Source organism: Vitis riparia, chromosome 14 (assembly GCF_004353265.1).
Source record: "Vitis riparia cultivar Riparia Gloire de Montpellier isolate 1030 chromosome 14, EGFV_Vit.rip_1.0, whole genome shotgun sequence".
NCBI lineage: Eukaryota > Viridiplantae > Streptophyta > Magnoliopsida > Vitales > Vitaceae > Vitis > Vitis riparia.
The window spans coordinates 11,184,408-11,204,882 of NC_048444.1; the positions used below are offsets into that span (position 1 = coordinate 11,184,408).

At 37.9% G+C, this 20,475-nt stretch overlaps 3 protein-coding genes across 3 annotated transcripts; 1 reads left to right on the forward strand and 2 right to left on the reverse strand.

Annotated features, from left to right (window-relative positions):
* Positions 1–219: 219 nt before the first annotated feature.
* On the reverse strand, positions 220–3,300 carry LOC117931155 (protein DETOXIFICATION 12-like). Its single transcript, XM_034852059.1, has 7 exons — positions 3,008–3,300; positions 1,499–2,043; positions 1,316–1,402; positions 1,174–1,230; positions 835–1,073; positions 535–740; positions 220–426 (listed from the first exon to the last, which is right to left on the reverse strand). Exons 1-7 carry the CDS (start codon positions 3,251–3,253, stop codon positions 322–324), a joined length of 1,485 nt encoding a protein of 494 aa, XP_034707950.1. The 5' UTR covers positions 3,254–3,300; the 3' UTR covers positions 220–321.
* A 2,578-nt stretch (positions 3,301–5,878) lies between these two features.
* Positions 5,879–7,264, forward strand: LOC117930460. Its single transcript, XM_034851119.1, has 3 exons — positions 5,879–6,323; positions 6,632–6,801; positions 6,887–7,264. The coding sequence occupies exons 1-3, from the start codon at positions 5,879–5,881 to the stop codon at positions 7,262–7,264; spliced, it is 993 nt and encodes a 330-aa protein (XP_034707010.1).
* A 6,759-nt stretch (positions 7,265–14,023) lies between these two features.
* On the reverse strand, positions 14,024–20,222 carry LOC117930698 (2-hydroxyacyl-CoA lyase). Its single transcript, XM_034851342.1, has 3 exons — positions 18,680–20,222; positions 14,439–14,754; positions 14,024–14,344 (listed from the first exon to the last, which is right to left on the reverse strand). The coding sequence occupies exons 1-2, from the start codon at positions 20,090–20,092 to the stop codon at positions 14,440–14,442; spliced, it is 1,728 nt and encodes a 575-aa protein (XP_034707233.1). The 5' UTR covers positions 20,093–20,222; the 3' UTR covers positions 14,024–14,344; position 14,439.
* Positions 20,223–20,475: the final 253 nt, after the last annotated feature.

Genomic DNA, 20,475 nt, shown 5'->3' on the forward strand with positions numbered 1-20,475 from the left:
TTGGACAACTCTCAACATTCTCTTTGGAAAGAGACCCAAAAGAGAATGGATTACCCTTCTCTTTTTTCCTCTAATCATGATTAATTTTTTAATATATTTGAAAAATATTTTAGTTTTTATTTGATCTGATTTTAAGTTAAATAAGAAGTATATTCAGACTTTCAAGGAAAGAGTGTTGAAGTTGAAGGAAGAGGAGATTTTTGTTGTCTTTCTTATGAGTTTAATTAAAAGGTTATTGGTCATTTAAAGAATATTAATTCTTGTTATCAAAAACAGTAATTTAGAAGTAAATTGATAAACTAATAGTACGATCATTCCAACTCAATTTGTCACAACTTCATCAGAAATTCTCTTTGGCTCATTCAATTCTGATCTATTCTCTACTGAAGATGGCCCCTCAAATATCCTCTCTCTGGCCTTGTTAGCCTGCAATATCCACATAAAAATGTCAAGTCATTCCAGAACCAGACAAAGCATTGAGTGGAAAAGAAAATTAACAAATTTCGAAGAGAAGTGTAAAATTTGGACTAGTACCTGCTTTTTCCAATTTGTGAAACCTGTTATAATAGAAAGAAGAGTTGACTGTACAACAGACCCAGTTACTATTCCAATCCAAAGTCCCTTAGCTTTCAAATGTACAACGAAGCCCAGTATGATAGCCACAGGAAGTCCCACAACATAAAATGCTCCAAGATTAATATAGGCTCCAATATGCTGCCACCCGCTTCCTCTAGCGACTCCTGATGCCCACCAAAAAAAAAACATACATAGCTTTTGAATGCATGTGAGAAGCAAATCAAGGAGAATAAAGTGCAAGGGAGGCAGGGGACTAACCAGAAAGAACTCCTTGTATGCTGTCCATGACAATGGAGAGACAGATCAGAGGAGCCATTACTGCAACGTTGTCCACAATTTGCTTGTCGCTGCTGTAAGCATATCCCAAAACATAGCGGCAGCAAAAGAGGGTTGTGCTTACAACAGTAGTCTCTATGATTGCTAGAAACATTACTGCCCAAACAGCCACTCGAGCCGCTTGTGGATTTCCAGCTCCTAGTTCATTCGACACTCGAGTACTACAAATATGAAAAATCCATTTTTCTTAGCATGTTTTTCTTTTCAAGAACCAAATATAGCCTAAAAGAACATGCATGAGGATGCTAGTGTAGAGCATACCTTGCAACCGCCCCTAGCCCGTATGGTATGGTGAAATGCAATGTAGTGATAGTAAGGCTGACCAAATTAGAAGCATTACATTAAAAACCCCCGATCAATCAAGGAAATTTAAGTGCGTATATAGATAGAAAAGCTAACTTACCATATAGCAAGAATTGAAGACTCCAGCTTTGGATTTGGTAAAAGGCCAGACAGCAAAGTAAGCAGCTCACATGACCACCATTTAAGGCTACAACCATGAATATAAGAAGCAAATAAGAAGGGAAAAAGAATATCAGAAACCATAAACCATACTGTCTTGACAATGGAAGAAAGAAGAAACTACCAAACCATTACAGCAGCTGGGACAGCAAAATGGAAGAATTCTCCCATAACAAAGAAAGCATCTTTAGAGAATGACATGCGGGTTTTCTCACAGGCTGAAGAGTACTTAACATACAGCACCAGTAATACAACATTCAACCAACTGGATATACTGATGGCCACCGCTGCTCCTATGTTTCCTAGCTCCAACTTAAATACAAGACTCCAACATATTGGTATATGTAAACCTAGAATTATCAAGGAGCTTATGAGCATTGGAAAAATCAAACTCTGAGTCTGCAAGTACCGGACCAATGGCTTAAGAATTGCACTGCCATATAGGCCAGGGATAAGCCAAATTGAGTAATTGCGAGCTTCATGTGCGATCAAAGGATCTTGGCCTATGAGAATGAGTAATTTGTCCATGAAGATCCACAGGAGACAGATTGGGAGGCAAACAAGAGCAAGAGAAATGGTGGCACTGTAAGTATAGATTCCAAGCTTTCCATATTGATGTGCTCCATAAGCTTGCCCACATAGAGTTTCCAATCCACCTGCCAATCCTGACTGATTGCCATGCATAAAATTCAACTAATTAGTTGTTCTGGACTTATAAGATGAATTGTTGTTGTTGAATTGTTAATTACTGTAATAATTGCATATATACTAGGACAAATTAATTGTTGAGCAATTTGAGGATGGATGTGAGGGGAATCAAGCCCATGAAGGAAGTGATTCCTTTTTGTAAGCGAGAGTACAGATCCCACCTCAGTCTCTCATTCCAAGCAAATTAAAGGCCACTAATATCCCAGCAATTGATTCTCAGGAAAAACTGAGGAAAGGGAGAGAAACATGGATGACTTTGCTAAAGAAATTAAGCTGTTTTTATTTTTATATTCTTTTATTTTTTTGCCCATTTCTCAGTTCTTAGACACAGCCTAAGTTTGTGGCTCTTCATTTGTGTGAACCATTATCAGAATATACTGAATTTGATAAATTGATATTCATTTAGTTGAACTTCAACAAGAAAAGTTTACCTCTTGCTTCTATACTAAACAATAAGGTCCAACCAATGAAGCTGCCCTGAAAACTTACTGTTGAAACACCTTCCTTATGGACTCAGTTAATTTTAGGTTGATTGTGCCCTGTGTGACTAAGAATTCAGGTGAATTTTACCAAGTTGGTGGTATTCCAAAAAAAAATAGCCATTCCTATCAAATAATATTATGCTTCCGTTTGGTTTTCAAAAAGTTTGATGTGGGGAAAGAAATTAAAAAGGAAAAATAGAGAAAAATATAAAATTAATAAATTATTTTTATGTATTATTTTGAATTTTTTTATTAAATAATTTAAAAATATACAAATTTTTTAATATTTTTAATTATATTTGATTTTTTTTTTTTTTTCATAATAAAATAAAATATGAGAAATTCATTTTTGTGTTGTTTTTCTTTTTTCTCGAACCAAAGATAGCACAAAAAGACAAACACATACTTTCATGACAGGAGTTTAAGAAGAGAAGAAGACTTACAAGAAGGCTAAAGCCGGTAACATTGGTGAGAGCAGTGGCAATGGCCACAGCAGACAGCGAAACCTGACCCAGATGTCCGACCATCACCACCGACGCCACTTGCAAAAGGTACTGTGACACTGTTGCTACCACCATTGGCGCTGCCAAGCAACCCACCTTCTTTAGCTCTCCCGCAAACCCTCCCCATGTTACCTCCTCACGCCTCTTCTCTTCTCTGCTGCCTAGCTGCATCTTCTCGACACCCATTCAAGCTTTCTTTTCTTTTCTTTTCTTTGAATCTAGGCCTAACTCCTTACTCCTAACTCCTAACTGAGGAGATGAATATGCTTATAACCACTTGAGATTTCTGTTTGAATGGCTTTAATTAATCGCAGAAGGCTGAGTATTAGTGGTCAACTACGTGGACCCATAGGGGCCATTGACGCCAAAAACAACACAAGTGAATGCATTTGCTTTTTTCAGTTTTCCTTTTTCTTATACTGCCGTTGTTTATACGCGGATGATATGCAATGGTCCTCCACATACTTTGATTTAATTCTTATGCAGACACACACCCATCAACCACGAACCTTCTATCACAAGACAAGTGGCTGTATTTTTTATGTACACTCCCTGCACGTCTATGTCCCAGATATCCATGTGTGACAAACCTCCCTTCAAACATTTTTATTTATAGACACGCTGTCCCTTTAGCCTTCCTTCTGCCACAGTCAAAAATGGTTCTCAAGTTGTATGCAGATCAAAGGAGTTCCATAAATTATTTTAAACATGTGAATGATATATTTATTTTGACATTAATTAACAGGTTGTCGTTCAACGGATAAAAGTTACTTTAGGGATAACAGACCGATCTTCCCAAGAGCTCACATTGATGGGAAGGTTTGGCAACTCAATGTTGACTCTTTGCTACCTGGGACTATAGTATGTTCTAAGGGTTGGTCTATTCGCCTATTAAAGCGATAGGTGAGTTGGATTCACGAGACGGTTTTAATAAAGAATCAACAGGCATTTCCATATGTATATTTTAAATTTTTAAATCAACACAATACACCCGGTTGATTGGAATTTCGAAACTTCTATCCCTATTGTTATAAATATTCCTACAGGGAAAATCTTATAAAACAAGTTAGGACTTTTGGATTCATGGACTTTAAAAGCTTATCAATATGAAACTTTGTGTAAAGGTCAATCTGTTCCTACAGGGGTTATTCCCTCAAGCAAGTGTCTGTTTCAGTTGGCCACTCCAGGAAAAAGCTGATATCAAGTTAATCTAATTCAGGTTAAAAAATTATTTTATTGGTTAAAGTTTCCAAAGTAATAATGTCATGTTTTCCTCTGTTTTATTGGAATATAAATTAGGTGGAAGTTGGTTCCTTAGGATTGAATTTAATGGAATGCTCTATGATATACTCGTTACAGAACTTGAACTTTGCAATTCATTTGATTCTGAGTAACTGCCTTGGACATCACACAGATATTAGAGGCAGATATAGTCCAAGAGATGACCATTTTATTCAAGTGGCAAAAAAGATTCAAGCGAGAGCCTGGCTTGTTATGATACATTTTGGACACTGCATCACAGCTGTGGTTCTTTGCAGGACCACCTGCCTCTTGAAAAGCAACTTAGGCTTACCAACATGATCCTACCCTGAGATTGGAGAAACTGTTTTGTGAAAAAATGCAGCATTTAGATAAGGCTGTAACCAAAAAAAAATTGTAAATCTTGTCTTTTTTTTTTTTTTTTCTTTTTTTCTTTTACTTGAAGTGGGTCATCTACTTTTGGTATGCCAACTTCACATGTAGAGCTACTCCTAACCCTCTCAGTTGGTAGCTTCTTTTACTGTACGCTGTGCGTTATATTTAAAAGAAACTCTTTTCTCAAATTTCTTGTCTGGAACTTAATAAAAAAAAACTCAAAATCCTCTTTGGTTGGCCATGTTACCAAAGTTGGGAGAGCACAAAACCTTGGTAGGAGAAGATGTTACCAAAAGCAGAGGATTACAGTGAAGATTTCATAATTCAGGTCGATGGCCTGGACTAGGGGATCAGAAAGAGTCGATTGCTGAATTGGGGGAGTGAACTGGACCCTGGACCAGTTCCTGTCCTGGAATTTTCTCTTCCATACTTGATAAAGTTTTATAATACCAAATGCTGTTTTTTTTTTTTTTCTCTCTGTAAACTTTAGCCTGCCTCAGCTATACTCAAAAAACAGTTTAGTTTTGAATTGTAGTTAGGGAGTTGGGAAAGTGGTAAACTGTAAACATAGAGAAAAACAGTTCTAATGCATCCTTCTACACTTTGTTTCGCTTTAACTTAACAGAGAGAGGTTTTTGAAGATGTTGGAATTCATCAAGGTGTGAACGTTCTGTATGGTTACTGACGGCTAGTTGGGACTTGAAAGAAAACAGTTCCCATTACTATGCAGAGAAAATCATAAATACAAGGCATATGAACAGCAAAAATTCAAGTAACCCACTACCACTTTAGTTTTTTGACTCCTGGAGTGCACTCTTTAATCACCTACATGTGTTAGTCTGTTTCTCTTGTTTTGCTTGTTAAAAGGGTTTGTAACTTGGTTCATACTAATTTCATTCAAATTTGAATCAAAAAATGTTTTTGTGAGTGAAAAAGTTGAGATTTAGGCCAGCTTTACCTACACCAGGCAAGTTGGTGGTTCATACTTTCTTTTCAATTCAACTCAACATAGTTGGGAATTGAATTGGCAAAAAAATACAAACTGAATACATACAAGAGAGCAGCAACCCAAGTAATTGATCTTGTGACCTCCTCTTTCTCAGAAGCAGTTTCAGAATTCGTAGAAGAGGGAGACCTCAACACCTTCTTTTTGGTTGCCCGTTGCACGCTCATATCATGGCTGCTTCTGTTGTGACATTATTCCAATGGAGGCTCAACTCTATGCTCCTGCAAGAGAATGAAATTCTTTTGGGTGTCAAGGATCAAATTGAGTCGCTCATTAACAAACTTGATGCGGTTGGAAGCTTTACGGGAGATGTGGACAGGATCTTGGGAAGAGAAAGTTATCATCTAACATGGGCGAGTGAGTTGAGGGGAATGCTCTGTGAAGCAGAGGATTTTGTTGATGATTTCGTAATTAAGGTGTATGGGCAAACTGAGAAGGATCGGGAAGACTCTATTGCCGAGTTTGGAAATGAACTTCAGAACATCAACTCAAGAGTCTCAGAAATCTTGAACAGAAGACCTAGACTTGAGGCCTCCCTGATGTTAGAAGAGATTCGTCGGTTTGTCAGATCAAACTTTGTTTTTGATGAAGATAAGGAAACTGCTCTTGCCTCTTGCATGTTAAATTAGATAAATCTACCCTATGACCTTAAACTCTCTTTGCTATTTTACTGTGCCTTTCTTGGGAGGAATGCACAAACAAAAGGTGCATTAGTTCAAGTTTTGGTAGCGGCAGGTTTAATACAAGAAAAACCTGAACTGATGGAGGAAAAAGCCCAGGAAAATATAGAAAAATTGATCAACCAGGGAATGCTTGAAGAAATGAACATGATTGGGATTGTTTTAAAGTTCCTAGTCCATACTATGAGTTATCTCTGAGTGTGATGAATGCAGAAGATTTTCTTATTTCCACTGAAAATTCAGATTCCATTATACCTCCAACAGCTCGTCTTGTATCAATTCATGACGCAGAAAACACCATCACAAACATGAACAGTCTCCTACATTCACTGTTTGTTTCTGCAAAGGAAGGCCTTTCAGAGGCCAGCTCAGATTGTTTGGAAACTGTGTTGTACAATGCAAAACGTGTGCGAGTATTGGGCTTAGAAAAGACACAACTCGAGCTTGCCTGACGTAGTAGGGAAATTGGTGAACCTAAGGTATTTGAGTGTGAGGCAGTCCAAAATAAATGAGCTTCCTGAGAGCATCAGCAATCTTCGGAACCTACAAACCTTGGATATCTCCTGGTCTGGGAATGAATTTGAGCTGTCAAATGGAGTTTTGAATCTTGCACAACAGAGGCACCTGAAGATGTTTCGGCCTAGGAATGCTGGTGAGGTTAGAGTTCCACGAGGTATCTCAAGACTCAGAAACCTGCAGACTCTAGAAGGTATATACGCGGGTGGTGGCATTGCCAAGGAGTTAGGCAACATGACACAACTCAGATCACTCGAAGTGAGAAGTGTATCAGAGGATCATGCAGGTGAGCTATATGCCTTCTCTTACTGTGGAGGGGGAGAGGGTCTCATACAACTCCAGCAGCTCACTTCAGTATGAGAATTCGTTTTTCCCCTGCTTAGAATCCTTTTCACCTCCACCATTACTTCAAAAACTTACGATAACCGGGCATTTAATCGAGATGCCCGTTTGGCTTGGCTCAATGGAGAACCTCACCAAGTTATATATGTGCTTCTCTCATCTTTCTGAGAACCCAACTACAATTTTGCAATTCCTTCCCAATCTGAAATATCTTATATTGAGGCATGCTTACAAAGGGAAGCGTATGGAAAGAGTTCTTCAGAGCTGGAGGATTCCCAAAATTGGAGTTCCTGAAAATTGATTCTACTGTTCTGGTGGAATGGACAGAGATTGAACAGAGGGCACTGCCTTCCTTAAAACAACTATGTTTTTACCACTGCACGAAACTGATGGTTCTGCCTGAAGGACTGCAACATGTAACCACACTCCAGATATTGGATTTGTGGAATGTGCACGAGGATCTTATTCGGAGGTTGAGGCCCAATGGAGGTCCAAAGAATTACAAGATCAAACATATTCCACTAGTAAAATATCTTGGGCATATGAGTTTTCTTCGGGGGAATTTTGGAGGAGAAAGCCTCCCCAATGACACATTTTATAAGTTATTATCAAGTTAGAATGATGTTCAGGATTCAATCTCATGGAAAATTTTCTTCAAGGATGCAAAGAAATTACAGTTTTTTTTAGTTTATTCTTCTTTTAACTAAAAGACTGGTAGTGATTTTAGAAAACACTTTTAACCTTTTTAACACTTAAAAAAAATTATTTTTCAAGTATTAAAAAGACTGGAAATGCTTCTAAGAATCCAAACACACTCTAAGATAGGCATCCAGCACTCCAAGAAGCATTGCTGCACACCAGTTGCCACGCCCTTGATAGCAACTGATCATGGTTTTATAAACCATTTGAACAAGACAGATTGGCATTATTCGTGTGAAAGGGAAACGCTTTGGAAGAAGATCATAAAGGGGAAATATGAGAAGGAAGAAGGGGAGTAGTGGTCATGTGAGGTGAAAGACTCTTATGGGGTTGGATTATGGAAAGCTATAAGAAAGAAGCAAGGTCTCTTTAATACAAGAGTTCCCTATGCAATGGGTGATGGAAGCAGAATGAAGTATTGAAAAGATAGGTGATGTAGTGAGGAACCTTTAAGTGTGATATTCTCATCCTTGTTTGCCTAAACCAAGTTGAAAGAGGCGTGGGTAGCAAATTTATGGGAGCAGAGGAAAGGAGGAGATTGAAATTTGTGTTTTGCAAGGCATCTGAATGGCTGGGAGTTGGATATTGTGGAGTGTTTCCTATTTAAACTCCAAGGACGGTCCGTGAATAGGGAGGAATAGGATAAAGTAATTTGGAAGGGCAATAGCAAAGGAAAAATCTCTGTAAAAGACCTTTATTCTCTTTTAGAGTCAAATTGTGCCAACCCTTCTTCATTAAGGATAATTTTGAACTCCTAGATTCCTTCTAAGGTGAGTTTTTTCACTTGGGATGCTTGTTGGGGAAGGTGTTGACTTTGGACCAATCCAAAGAAGAGGTTGGTCATTAGTCAACAAGTGTACTTTGTGCAAAGAGAAGGCAAAATTCATTGATCGCATTCTTCTTCGTTGTGATAAGGCTAGGATTTTATGCTAGTTGCTGTTTTCTTTATTCTATATTCCTTAGGTTATTTCTACCTTGATTAAGGAGACTCTCCTAGAATGGCCTAGTTCCTTTGTGGATAGAAGGTGAAAGAAGGCTTAGAGAGCCACCCCCTTATGTATTTTCTGGACTATTTGGAAGGAAAGATATCGAAGATTGTTTGAAGATGAGGGGATATCAAATCAAAGACTCAAAAGCTCTTTCCTTAACAATCTATCTTTGTGGATTAAAGTATACATAAATGGAAGCATAATGTCTTTAATTCATTTTGTAGATTGGTTAGGTTCTTGTTGAGAAAGGGAGTAGTTTTTTGTTTCCCTTCTTTTTTTGTTTTGCCTCTTGGCGCTCACTGTATATGTATTGTGTACTCTTACGTGCTAGTTGCACATTTAATACATTATCTTATTTATCAAAAAAATATTATATGGTAATATCTTCATAGAACAAGTCAATCACAATGCAGTTAAGCCACACTTCGGACATAAGAAAGTAAAAGTTACCAGGTTTAATTCAGATATGATATTTGGTATAGCTACAAACTGAATTTCAATTGTAGAAAACACATACAATTGTGTGCAACACACACACACACAAGATTCAAAACACTATCACATAAACATTAGATTTATTTCAACAAAATATTTCACCTTAATCTTCAGTCCTAGACAACTCTAAGTATCTGAAATGATATAACATGATTCATCACTCAACTAACCAACAATTTCCACAGCTGGGAGTAATGAAATCAAAAAAATTCCCATTTTACATGCATCCCATGCATGAAATAAGAAAATTTTGAAAACTAAGATTTCACCAACTCAACCAGGACACTTGAAATTAGAATTCAATAGATTTAAAATTTTACCTCACTGTACAAATTTGACAATTATGCCATCCTCAACAAACATTGCTCTTTGGTGACTGTTCCTCACACAATAGAGTCGGACTCACCTGAAAATTTCCGTCAGGTTCCTTATGCTCCATACTACTTTTTCTTTCTGAATCTTCAGTTATAATACAAATGGAGTGAAGAATTATAAGGGAAAGTGTGTTATGTTACACCCTTTTTGGAAAAAAAAATATATGCAAAAGAAAAATCCAATCAGATCCAAACTTTAGAATTAGGATTTTATATACTTTTGGATAAAAAATAATAATTTTCAAAGATAGTCTCAACATATTTAAATGATATTAATATTATTTTGGGGGCCTTAATAACCAAGCATGGGCAAGATTTGACAGATTTCTAGTGTCCCTTAGTTGGTTAGATCAATTTACTGGGGTTACTCATAGTAGATTGTCTCAACCAATTTCTGACCTTTTCCCAATTGTTTTAGTAGGGGGTGGAATAAGAAGAGGCCCTACTCCGTTTAGGTTCGAAAACATGTGGCTTAAGGTTGAGGGATTCAAAGACCTTGTTCGAACCTGGTGGCAGGGGATTGAAGTCAGGGGCAATGCTAGTTATAGATTGGCTGCTAAAATGAAGGAAATAAAAAAGAAACTGAAAGTATGGAACAAAGAGGTTCTCGGGAGGCTGGAATGCAACAAATCTTCAGCCCTACAACAAGTAGATTTCTGGGATCAGGTGGAAAGCGATAGAAGCTTGACTGTGGAGGAAACATAATTAAAAAAAGAAACAAAAGAAACCTACAAAAAGTGGGTGCTTTTGGAGGAAGCCCATTGGAGACAACTTTCAAGGGAGATTTGGCTAAGAGATGGGGACGGAAACATGGGTTTCTTCCATCGAATGACAAGTGCTCATCGTAGAAACAACACTTTGGACAGAATTAAGGTTAATGGGGAGTGGCTGTCAGAGGAGCAGGAGGTGAGGGAAGGAATTGTTAACACGTTTTAGTAGATGCTCTCTGAAGATATTGAATGGAAGGCGGATATTGGAAGACTTCATATTGATCACATCAGTCTGCAAGAAGCGAAGATTTTGGAGGTCCCCTTCACAAAGACTGAGATTCATACGGCATTGATGGAGATGAATGAGGATAAAGTCCCTGCTTCGGATGGCTTTACTGTAGCTTTTTGGCAACACGCTTGGGATTTTACTAAAGAGGAGATTCTGGATATGTTTAAAGAGTTTCATGAGCATAACTCTTTTGTTAAAAGTCTCAACAATACATTTCTGGTCTTGATCCTTAGGAAAAGTGGGGCTGAGGATCTTGGAGATTTTAGACCTATCAGTCTCTTGGGGGGGCTCTATAAACTTTTGGCTAAAGTTCTAGCTAACAGGCTCAAAAAAGTGATTGGTAAGGTGGTCTCCACTGCCTAGAGTGCCTTTGTAACAGAAGACAAATTCTTGATGCGTCCTTAATTGCTAATGAGGTGATAGATTCGTGGCAGAAAAGAAAAGAGAAGGGTCTTATATGCAAATTGGATATAGAAAAAGTTTATGACAGCATCAATTGGAAATTTTTAATGAAGGTCTTACAAAAAATGGGCTTTGGGGCTAAATGGGTGGGGTGGATGTGGAGTTGCTTGTCCTAAGCCAAATTCTCAGTTCTAGTTAATAGAGTGTCAGCTGGTTTTTTCCCTAGTACTAAAGGGCTTAGACAAAGAGATCCTCTATCCCCCTATCTCTTTGTTATGGGAATGGAAGTGTTGGACGTCCTCATTAGGAGAGCTGTGGAGAGGGGATACTTATCAAGATGCATCATTCGGGGTGGTAGTAGACCCACTTTGAACATCTCCCACTTATTTTTTCCTGATGACACAATAGTGTTTTGTGAGGCAAGTAAGGAGCAATTATCTCACTTAAGTTGGATTCTTCTTTGGTTTGAAGCGGTTTCAGGCCTTAGAATTAATCTAGCCAAAAGCGAAATCATCCCAGTTGGAGAAGTAGAGGAAATTCAATAGCTGGCAGTTGAGTTAGGGTGCAGGGTGGGATCCTTGCCCTCTGAATATTTGGGACTCCCTCTAAGGGCTCCTAATAGGGCTACTTCTATGTGGAATGGAGTGGAAGAGAGAGTTAGGAGGAAACTTGCACTTTGGAAAAGGCAATACATTTCCAAAGGGGGGAGGATCACTCTCATAAAAAGCACCTTGGCTAGCATGCCAATATACCAAATGTCTATTTTTTGAATGCCCAAGTCTGTTGCTAAAAGAATAGAGAAATTTCAAAGAGACTTTCTATGGGGGGGAGGAAACTTGGAGGGGAAAATTCATCTAGTTAAATGGGATGTGGTTTGCACAAAAAAGAATAAAGGTGGGCTAGGCTTAAGGAAAATAGCTATGCTGAACAGAGCCTTGCTTGGTAAGTGGATTTAGAGGTTTGCTTGTGAAAAAAATAATCTTTGGAAGCAAGTGATCACAACGAAGTATGGGCAAGAGGATCATGGATGGAGGTCAAAGAAGGCTAGTGGGGCGGTTGGAGTAGGGGTTTGGAAGGAGATTTTGAAAAAATCTGATTGGTGCTGGGATAATCTGGTGTTTCTAGCTGGGAAGGGCACCAAAATTAGATTTTGGAAAGATACTTGGTGCACTGACACACCGTTGTCCCATTGCTTCACTCACCTCTTTGTTATGGCTACGCATAGGAACGCAACGATTGAAGAGATGTGGGACCAAAATTCTGGTCAAGGAGGCTAGAACCTAAACTTTTTGAGAGACTTTAATGATTGGGAGTTGGATGTGGTTGGGGATTTGCTTTATATCTTGAGGGGTCATAGGCCTTCTTTGGAGGAAGATTCAGTTATGTGGAGGCGAGGAAGAAATAGTCACTTCAGGGTCAAGGAAGCTTATAGGTTGTTGGCCAATCCTAATGACACAGTTTTTCCTTTAAGGAGCATCTGGGTGGATAGGGTGCCAACTAAAATTGCTTTTTTCGATTGGGAGGCGACGTGGGGGAAGGTGCTCACTCTGGACAGGCTCCAAATAAGAGGGGTGCAACTTCCTAATTGTTGTTTTTTGTGTGGTTGTGAAGAAGAAAATGTAAATCATATTCTTATACACTGTATAGTGGCTAGAGTTTTGTGGGATATTATTCTTGGGTTAGTAGATGTTAAATGGGTCTTCCCAGAAACTGTAAAGGAGGTCTTAACTACCTAGAGGGGCCCATTTGTGGGGAAGAAAAGGAAAAAGGTTTGGAAATCCATACCGTTGTGTATTTTTTGGACGGTTTGGAAGGAGATGAATAGGCTAGCTTTTAGGGGGAGGGGGGGGGGGGGGGGGGGGGGGGGGGGGGGGGGGTGTTGAATATCCAGAAATTAAAGAACTTTTTTATTTGTAACTTATGGAGCTGAGCCAAATTGTATTTAAGAGAGGAGTCTCTCTCCCTTATAGGCTTTTTGGGGTGGGTAGCATCCACTTAAGGGGAGGTATTTCTATTCTGGTCTTGTAGCTTCTTTTTGAGGTTTTAGCCGCCTTGTATACTCCCTATATGTTTTGTGGCTTTTAGCCTTTTTCTAATGCATATCTTGTTTACTTATAAAAAAAAATTTATATTAATATTATTTTGACTTGAATAGGTATTATTTCTAATTGACCAAGAGTGTCGAGGATCCTTCCTTATTATTTTGACACAAAAAATGGTCATTATTATTTTGACACAACAAAGGGATGTGAAATTTTTCTTTCTTGTGTGGAAGATTTGGAAGGAATAACCCTTCCTAGAATCATTTGTTTCCCCCACTTTATTTATCCCATGTTTTATATTCTACGCTTGCTTATGTCTAACATGTAGTCGAATTGGATTCTATTAGGAGCATTCTATGACATTAACATTTACATTAAATTTGAATTATTTAAAAGGGTTTTATTCTCTATTTTCTTCCAAAATAGGATACCAAAACACATTTTTCAATAATTATAATTTTTTTTTCTTTTTTTTGAATAGCAGGATGGTATTATTTATTCATTCCAATCCTACCAGAATGCCCATAACAATTCCTTCAAAGAGAAAAAATAACAATAATTTCAAACAATTTAGTAGTAAGCACCACAAAATTTGTGTAAAATTCGCACAACCACCTCCCTCCAATAATCTCAAGTAGGGTTGAGCTGTTGACAGTCTTTCTCATCCATCAATTTGGCCTATAAACTTGCCATATCTCAGAATGAGGATGGTTTAAAAATGCCCCAAATGCCAGTAGGACTAGGTGTAGTGTATTGGTGCAAAGCAGGCACATTATCTTCAGTTACCAAATCAAAACAAGGAAAATTGAAGCAACACTTCTTCAATCATTATCACTGTAACATGCAATTTTGATCACAACAAAGAAATGATAAATTGAAAACTTGAATATAGAGTCCATTACAATCATGTATCTACCTGCTGCAGCATCTATGACAGGATAGACAAACATGATGTCTCACTCCCCTTCAATTCCCCGCATTTATTTCATGTTATTTGACGTCTCTGTGACTGCCTCAGAAAGACTAAGATGAGAGACTGCCTCAGATAGCACTAAGATGTGATATTCGTGTATTTCATGCTATCTGTAACTAACAACTCTGGATTAAACAAAATAAATAAATTATAGTACATTATTATTCATTCGCTGTTGTACTGACCAACTACTACCTATGAAGCACCTAAAAAGCCTACCTCAGTTTTTGTGTTGCATCCTCCCACTCTCTGCACCAGCATAAGGATCAATTGTAACGTTTATCACAGCTGGTTTCCTTGAAGAAAAAGATTCAGCAAGGGCAGACTTTAGTTCATCAGGTGTTCCAACAAGATAGCCCTTGCCTCCAAAGGCTTCAATTAGAACATGATATGCTGCACCTGGAACAAAAGAAGTGGGTGCTGGATCATCTTTGTAAGGCCCTGTAACCTCTTCAGGGTTTCTCCGATCACCACCATATACACCACCATTGTTAAAAACAATCACCACCACTGGCAACTGGTATCGCACCAATGTCTGCCAAAGTTTGGGAATAGCATACACCATGTTAACTACTTTCAAAAAAGCAATATACTAAAGAAATAAGCAAAGCCAAACAGAGCATTAATAATTTTGAAATGTATGTTATTTACTAAAATAGAACCATTCAAACAAATTAAAAAAAAAAATTCCTAAAAGGAAAACAATAAACAAAAAGAAAAAATCAAACTTTAAGAGAGTTTGACAAGATGTTATCTACTTCACAAAGAAGAAATGACAGAAAAAAGCACCCAAGAACAATAAAATTTTAAAACAAATAGTCAGATTTATCAAAGAGCTACATGTGAACTAAAATAGGTGCAAAAATCTTTCATATTTGAGTAAAAATGCTAACCTTAATTAAGTAGTAAAACATGTACACATCAAACTTTCCAACTCTAAATCCCCACCATCCATATGTGAAACCTTCCCTTTAACATCTCTACCCTTATGTACAGATTTCATTTTTTTTTTTTTTCCTACTAACAATTCTAATCTAGAGACACCAAAAGAACTGAAGTAGCATATTAGAAGCTATCACTCTATTCAACTAATTCTGAAAGTGATCATATTAAATGTTTATATGGAAGCCTTCACACGACTTGCTATTATAATATATGCTACTCCCATCTCTTTTCCCTTTGCCTAGTAAAAAACAAATAAATAAAAATAACAGGAAGAAAAACAAAAACAATAATTCACCACTCAAAAAAAGCATAAAGACAAAACCTGTGTTTTACCTATTTAACTTCCAACAGAGAAAGAAAGAAATGAACTTGTTAAATATTCCAATGACCTACAATGCTATTCATGTTTATATGTAAATCACATTCTTTTACACTGTATAGTGGTCGGGGTCCTCTGGGAAATTGACCTTGCCTTGTTTGGGGATCATTGGGTGTTCCCAAAGAGAGTCAAAAAGGTGTTACTTAGTTGGAGGGGCCCTTTTGTGGGGAGAAAGAGGAAAAAAATCTGGTATTCCATCCCATTGTGTATTTTTTGGATGGTATGGAAGGAAAGAAATAGATTAGCCTTTAGGAGGGGGTTCTTTGGATATACAGAAACTCAAAAATTATTTTGTTTGTAACTTGTGGAGTTGGGTTAGAGTGTACATGGGAGAGAAGTCATCTTCGCTTTTAGTCTTTTTGGAGTGGCTAGCGGCTACTAAAGGGCCGGTGAGGCTGATTGTTTCTTTTGTTTTTGGGTTTGGCTGCGTTGTATACTCCTTGTATGCTTTGTGGATTTTTGCCCTTTAATATAATTTGTGCTCACTTATCAAAAAAAAAAAGTGTTATTCATGTTTATAATTCTGAAATTACCACTACTGTTCTACATCAACCTCCATTTGTGTCTATACTAGCTAATAAATCTGTTTATGTTTTAAAAATAATAATAATAACAAATACGAGGAAAAGCAAAAACCTTGGGCCCTATGTATTTAAATTTTCTTCTGTTTTCATTTTCAAAGAAAATAGAAATCAAGTCTAAAAACATATCTGGTCAGTGTTTTTCTATTTTCATTTTCTAGAAAACTGAGTTCAAAAAATGGAAAAAGTAAAAACAATAGTTTAGTGTTTTCAAAATTTTCTTAAGAAACGTGAAAACTGTTTTCTAAAAAATTGAAAATGAAGAAGAGAATAAAAGCATACAAAAGACCATGTGTGAGCTACAATATTAAAAGAATATAAATATTGTAAATATAAAAGAAATATCAATATAAATATACAATATCTCATATATATTAGAAATCACGAATATATTTCATATTAAAATAATTTAGTTGATTAATTATATGTTTTTTTTTTTTTTTTTGATAAGTAAGCACATATATTAACAGAAGGCAAAAAAGCCGCAAAGCATACAGGGAGTATACGAGGCGACTATGGCCTCCCAACCAAAAAGAACAAAACAACCCAAGCCCTAATTGGAGGCTAACCACTCCAAGAAGCCTATTAGGGAGTTCGACTCCATACCAATGTACAATTTAGCCCAACCCCAAACATTACACACAAACGAAGTTTTTAACTTCTGAACTGCTAACAACCCCCCCCCCCCCCCCCCCCCCTAAATGCTAGCCTCTTCCTCTCCTTCCAAATTGTCCAAAAAATGTACAGCGGAATGGATTTCCACAATTTTTTCCTTTTTTTCCCCACAAAAGAGCCCTTCCATGATTAATTATATGTATATTAGAATATTTTATTAGACAATTTTAAAATAAAAAATAAAGCAAATAAAATAAAAAAGTATAATGAATAAATGTAATATAATAATAAGGTCACATATAACATGTATAAAAATAATCTATATATATATATATATATATATATATATATATATATATATATATATATAATATCATAGCATATGTATCATAAATATTATATAACATCATAGTACATGTATCATAAAAAGATAGTAACTTCATCCTTTATAATAATATAACATGTGTATTATACAAAATTTTAATTATATTTCTTTTCACCATCTTTTGCATTTGTGAAACTCAAAATCAAACAAAATTTTACAACTTTGATATTTTAAAACAATTTTCAGTTTTTGTTAATCAAGCGCATTTTGAAGAAAAGAAAAAATAGAAAATAAAAGTTGTTTTTGGAAAATGAGAACTAGAAGAAAAAAAAATTCAAACCAAACGCAACCTTTGAAGAGGGTAAATAGGGATACAATAACCAAGGGGTTATGGCCAACTGACCAACTCAAGAGACAATGGGAATCTATGTCCAGCTTAGGAGGTGGAATTAGATTCATACTCACTTGTTTTCAGGGGCAGTTCCTCGACTTCAGCCAAGGTAAAGTAGCCCTAGAGGATATGTCTGGGATGTTTGTGGTTAATATCCCCAGAAATAATCACTTCAAGGAATGGAAATGTGATGAAGGATAATTAAATAGTAGATAGGTATTCTCTTATACAAACCCGAGTACACAATATGACGAGGTAATAATAGGTTTTCCAAGCAGGGTAATGTTTTGGATGAGTTCCTTAAGGCCTTTATGTGATGAACAACACTACCAAACAAAGAAAGAAAAATGCACCTGATAAACAATCCTTTTACTTAAATTTATATTATTCACCAAGTAAAATGTTCTTTTTTTCTTTATCAAATTTATGCAAACTTATTTTGTTTACTAATAATGAATATTAACAATTGAAACTTAGTATGCATATGGATCCTCCACTCCAAATTTATAATACTTTGCTACTGTATTTATTAGATAACTTACATCTAGCTGAAATGAAATTATAGTGCCTCACAACTTACTCCGTGAATTCTCACATATTCATGGTAAAAAGAGGAACGTTAATTCAACCTTCAAAAACTACAAATCTACCAAACTAAACATTTAAGCCATAAGACACAGGAACAAGCAAACCCAAGAGATTAAAAAGCAAGATATAGAATTCTTCAAATTGATCACTTTCCAATTTGTGGAAAGGATTAAACAAAAATATGATTCATTGTCCTATTAACATCAAATTAAGATGCATAATCATTTGGAGCTTTAAGCAACAATCTAGTATCAGAGTTGCTTTCTCCTGGGTCTAAGGGTTTTACTTACTGCTTGAAGGGATTAAATGCATCCCTTTGAGAAATCTGTTGTCACTAGAATTTCCAGAGATGGAAAAACAATACGGGATTAAGATCAGGGGAAAACAGTAAGAAGAACTCGCTGGACTACTTATAGACTAGAGAAGCAAATTTCCCAGACGAAATCAGACAGGTGTTTCAACAAGAAAACCATAGCAGTAAGAATCCCTCACAAGCAGAACTGTCAATGTGAGCTTTACACTATGCTTGTTCATGAATAATTGCAACAAAACATGATAAGAGTCATCCATCACTGTGCAGTGATGAAAATATCTAAATAAATAAATAGAAGTATTTTCACACGAAAGGGTCCATACCTCAACTTCCATGGCACTGAAACCGAATCCAGAGTCACCTTCAACTGCAACCACAAGGCGATCAGGTGAAGCTACAGCAGCAGCAATGCAGTAACCTAAACCAACCCCCATCGTCCCCCAAGTCCCTGCATCCAACCTGGTCCTCGGCTCCGTCTGAATCAACACTGACCTCCCAACATCCATGGTATTCGCCCCTTCTGAAACTAATATTGGAGCAGGGCTACCCACTCCCAGGATTGCATCTCTGATAATCCTCATGGGCGTAAGAAAATTAAAAGGCACAACATCCTTCGCCAACTGAGCCTCCATCCTGGACACATTATCCCTAGCCTTCTTTGAAATGGCCTCAACCCATGGATGAGACTTCCCCAAACAAAAGGGGTCGTCCTTAATCTCCAAATTGATCATATCCAACACCTGCTTTGCATCCCCAGCCAAACCCAAACATGGTTTCCTCAACTGAATTTCTTCCTCACACACATCAACCAAAATAAATTTCACATCCTTAGACCACTTGGGAGGCTCCCCAAAGTGCAACAACCAGTTCAGCCGCGCACCAACTACAAGCGCAACGTCGCATTTACCAATAGCAAGCGACCGCGCTGCTGTAGCCGCGAGCTCGTGCGTATCTGGCAACAATCCCTTCCCCATTGGAGTTGGCAAAAACGGAATCCCAGTGCTCTCCACCAGCTTTGTTATCGAATTCTCAGCACGCGCAAACGCCGCCCCCTTTCCGAACACAATGAGAGGCCTTTCGGCGTGTCTGAGCAGAGAAACTGCCTTCTCGATCAGTGAACTCTCGACAGATGGAAATTGTGGCTTTGCCCTAGATTTTTCAGCAGCAGCCAACAGACTCTCGGCCTCGGATTGAGAAACAGTTTGGTGGAGAACATCCGTTGGAAGATCCAAGTAACAACCACCAGGCCGACCCGAAAGAGCTTGATCCAGGACTTTAAAAACGCAATTAGGTATTTGGGAAATATCAGTGGCTTTTGCAGAGAACTTGGAGAAAGGCCTAACGACGGCCACCTGATCAAGCTCCTGGAAGTCGCCGCGACCGAAGTCGGCCTGGTCGCAGGAGCCAGAAATCAACACCATAGGCCAAGCGTTGACGGCGGCGTTGGAGAGCCCGGCGAGGCCGTGGACGCAGCCGGGGCCGGAGACGGTGAGAAGGAGGCCGGGCTTGCCGGTAAGGTAGCCGTAGGCGGAGGCAGCGTAGCCCGCCGATTGCTCGTTGTGGAAAGCGAGGAAGCGGATGCCCATAGACACGGCGCGGTTGGCGAATGAGGTGACCGGAATGCCAACAACGCCAAACATGTGCGTGATGCCGGCGGCCGCGAAAGATTTAGCGGCGAGGAGGTTGCCATCTACAAGGGTTTGGGAATCGTGGGTTTTGCAATCGGAGTCGGCCATTGGAAGTGAGCAGTGAGAGAATCGGTGGGGGGTGATTTGGATATATAGGGGAGAATCGGAGATGCACAAAAAAATGGATGACTCAATTTGTTGAAGTGAAGTGAGCAGCCTGGAGTAACCAATTTGCCATTGGTCTCTCCGTGGTGGCCAGTTAGCCTGGGGCTGGTTAAAAAGGTCGCGTGGTAGCACGCAACGCAAGCTATGGAAACCTTTTTCTTTAAAGATTTTCCCAACTCTTCCACGGCACGCCAAATTTCAAAATTAATTTAATTCTTAATTTACATCCACGTGGATGTTGATTTTTTTTTTTAATTCTTAATTAGTCTTTGTTTGAAAATATGACTCCTTACAAAAAATGAAACCGCAATCAATCTAATTAAAAA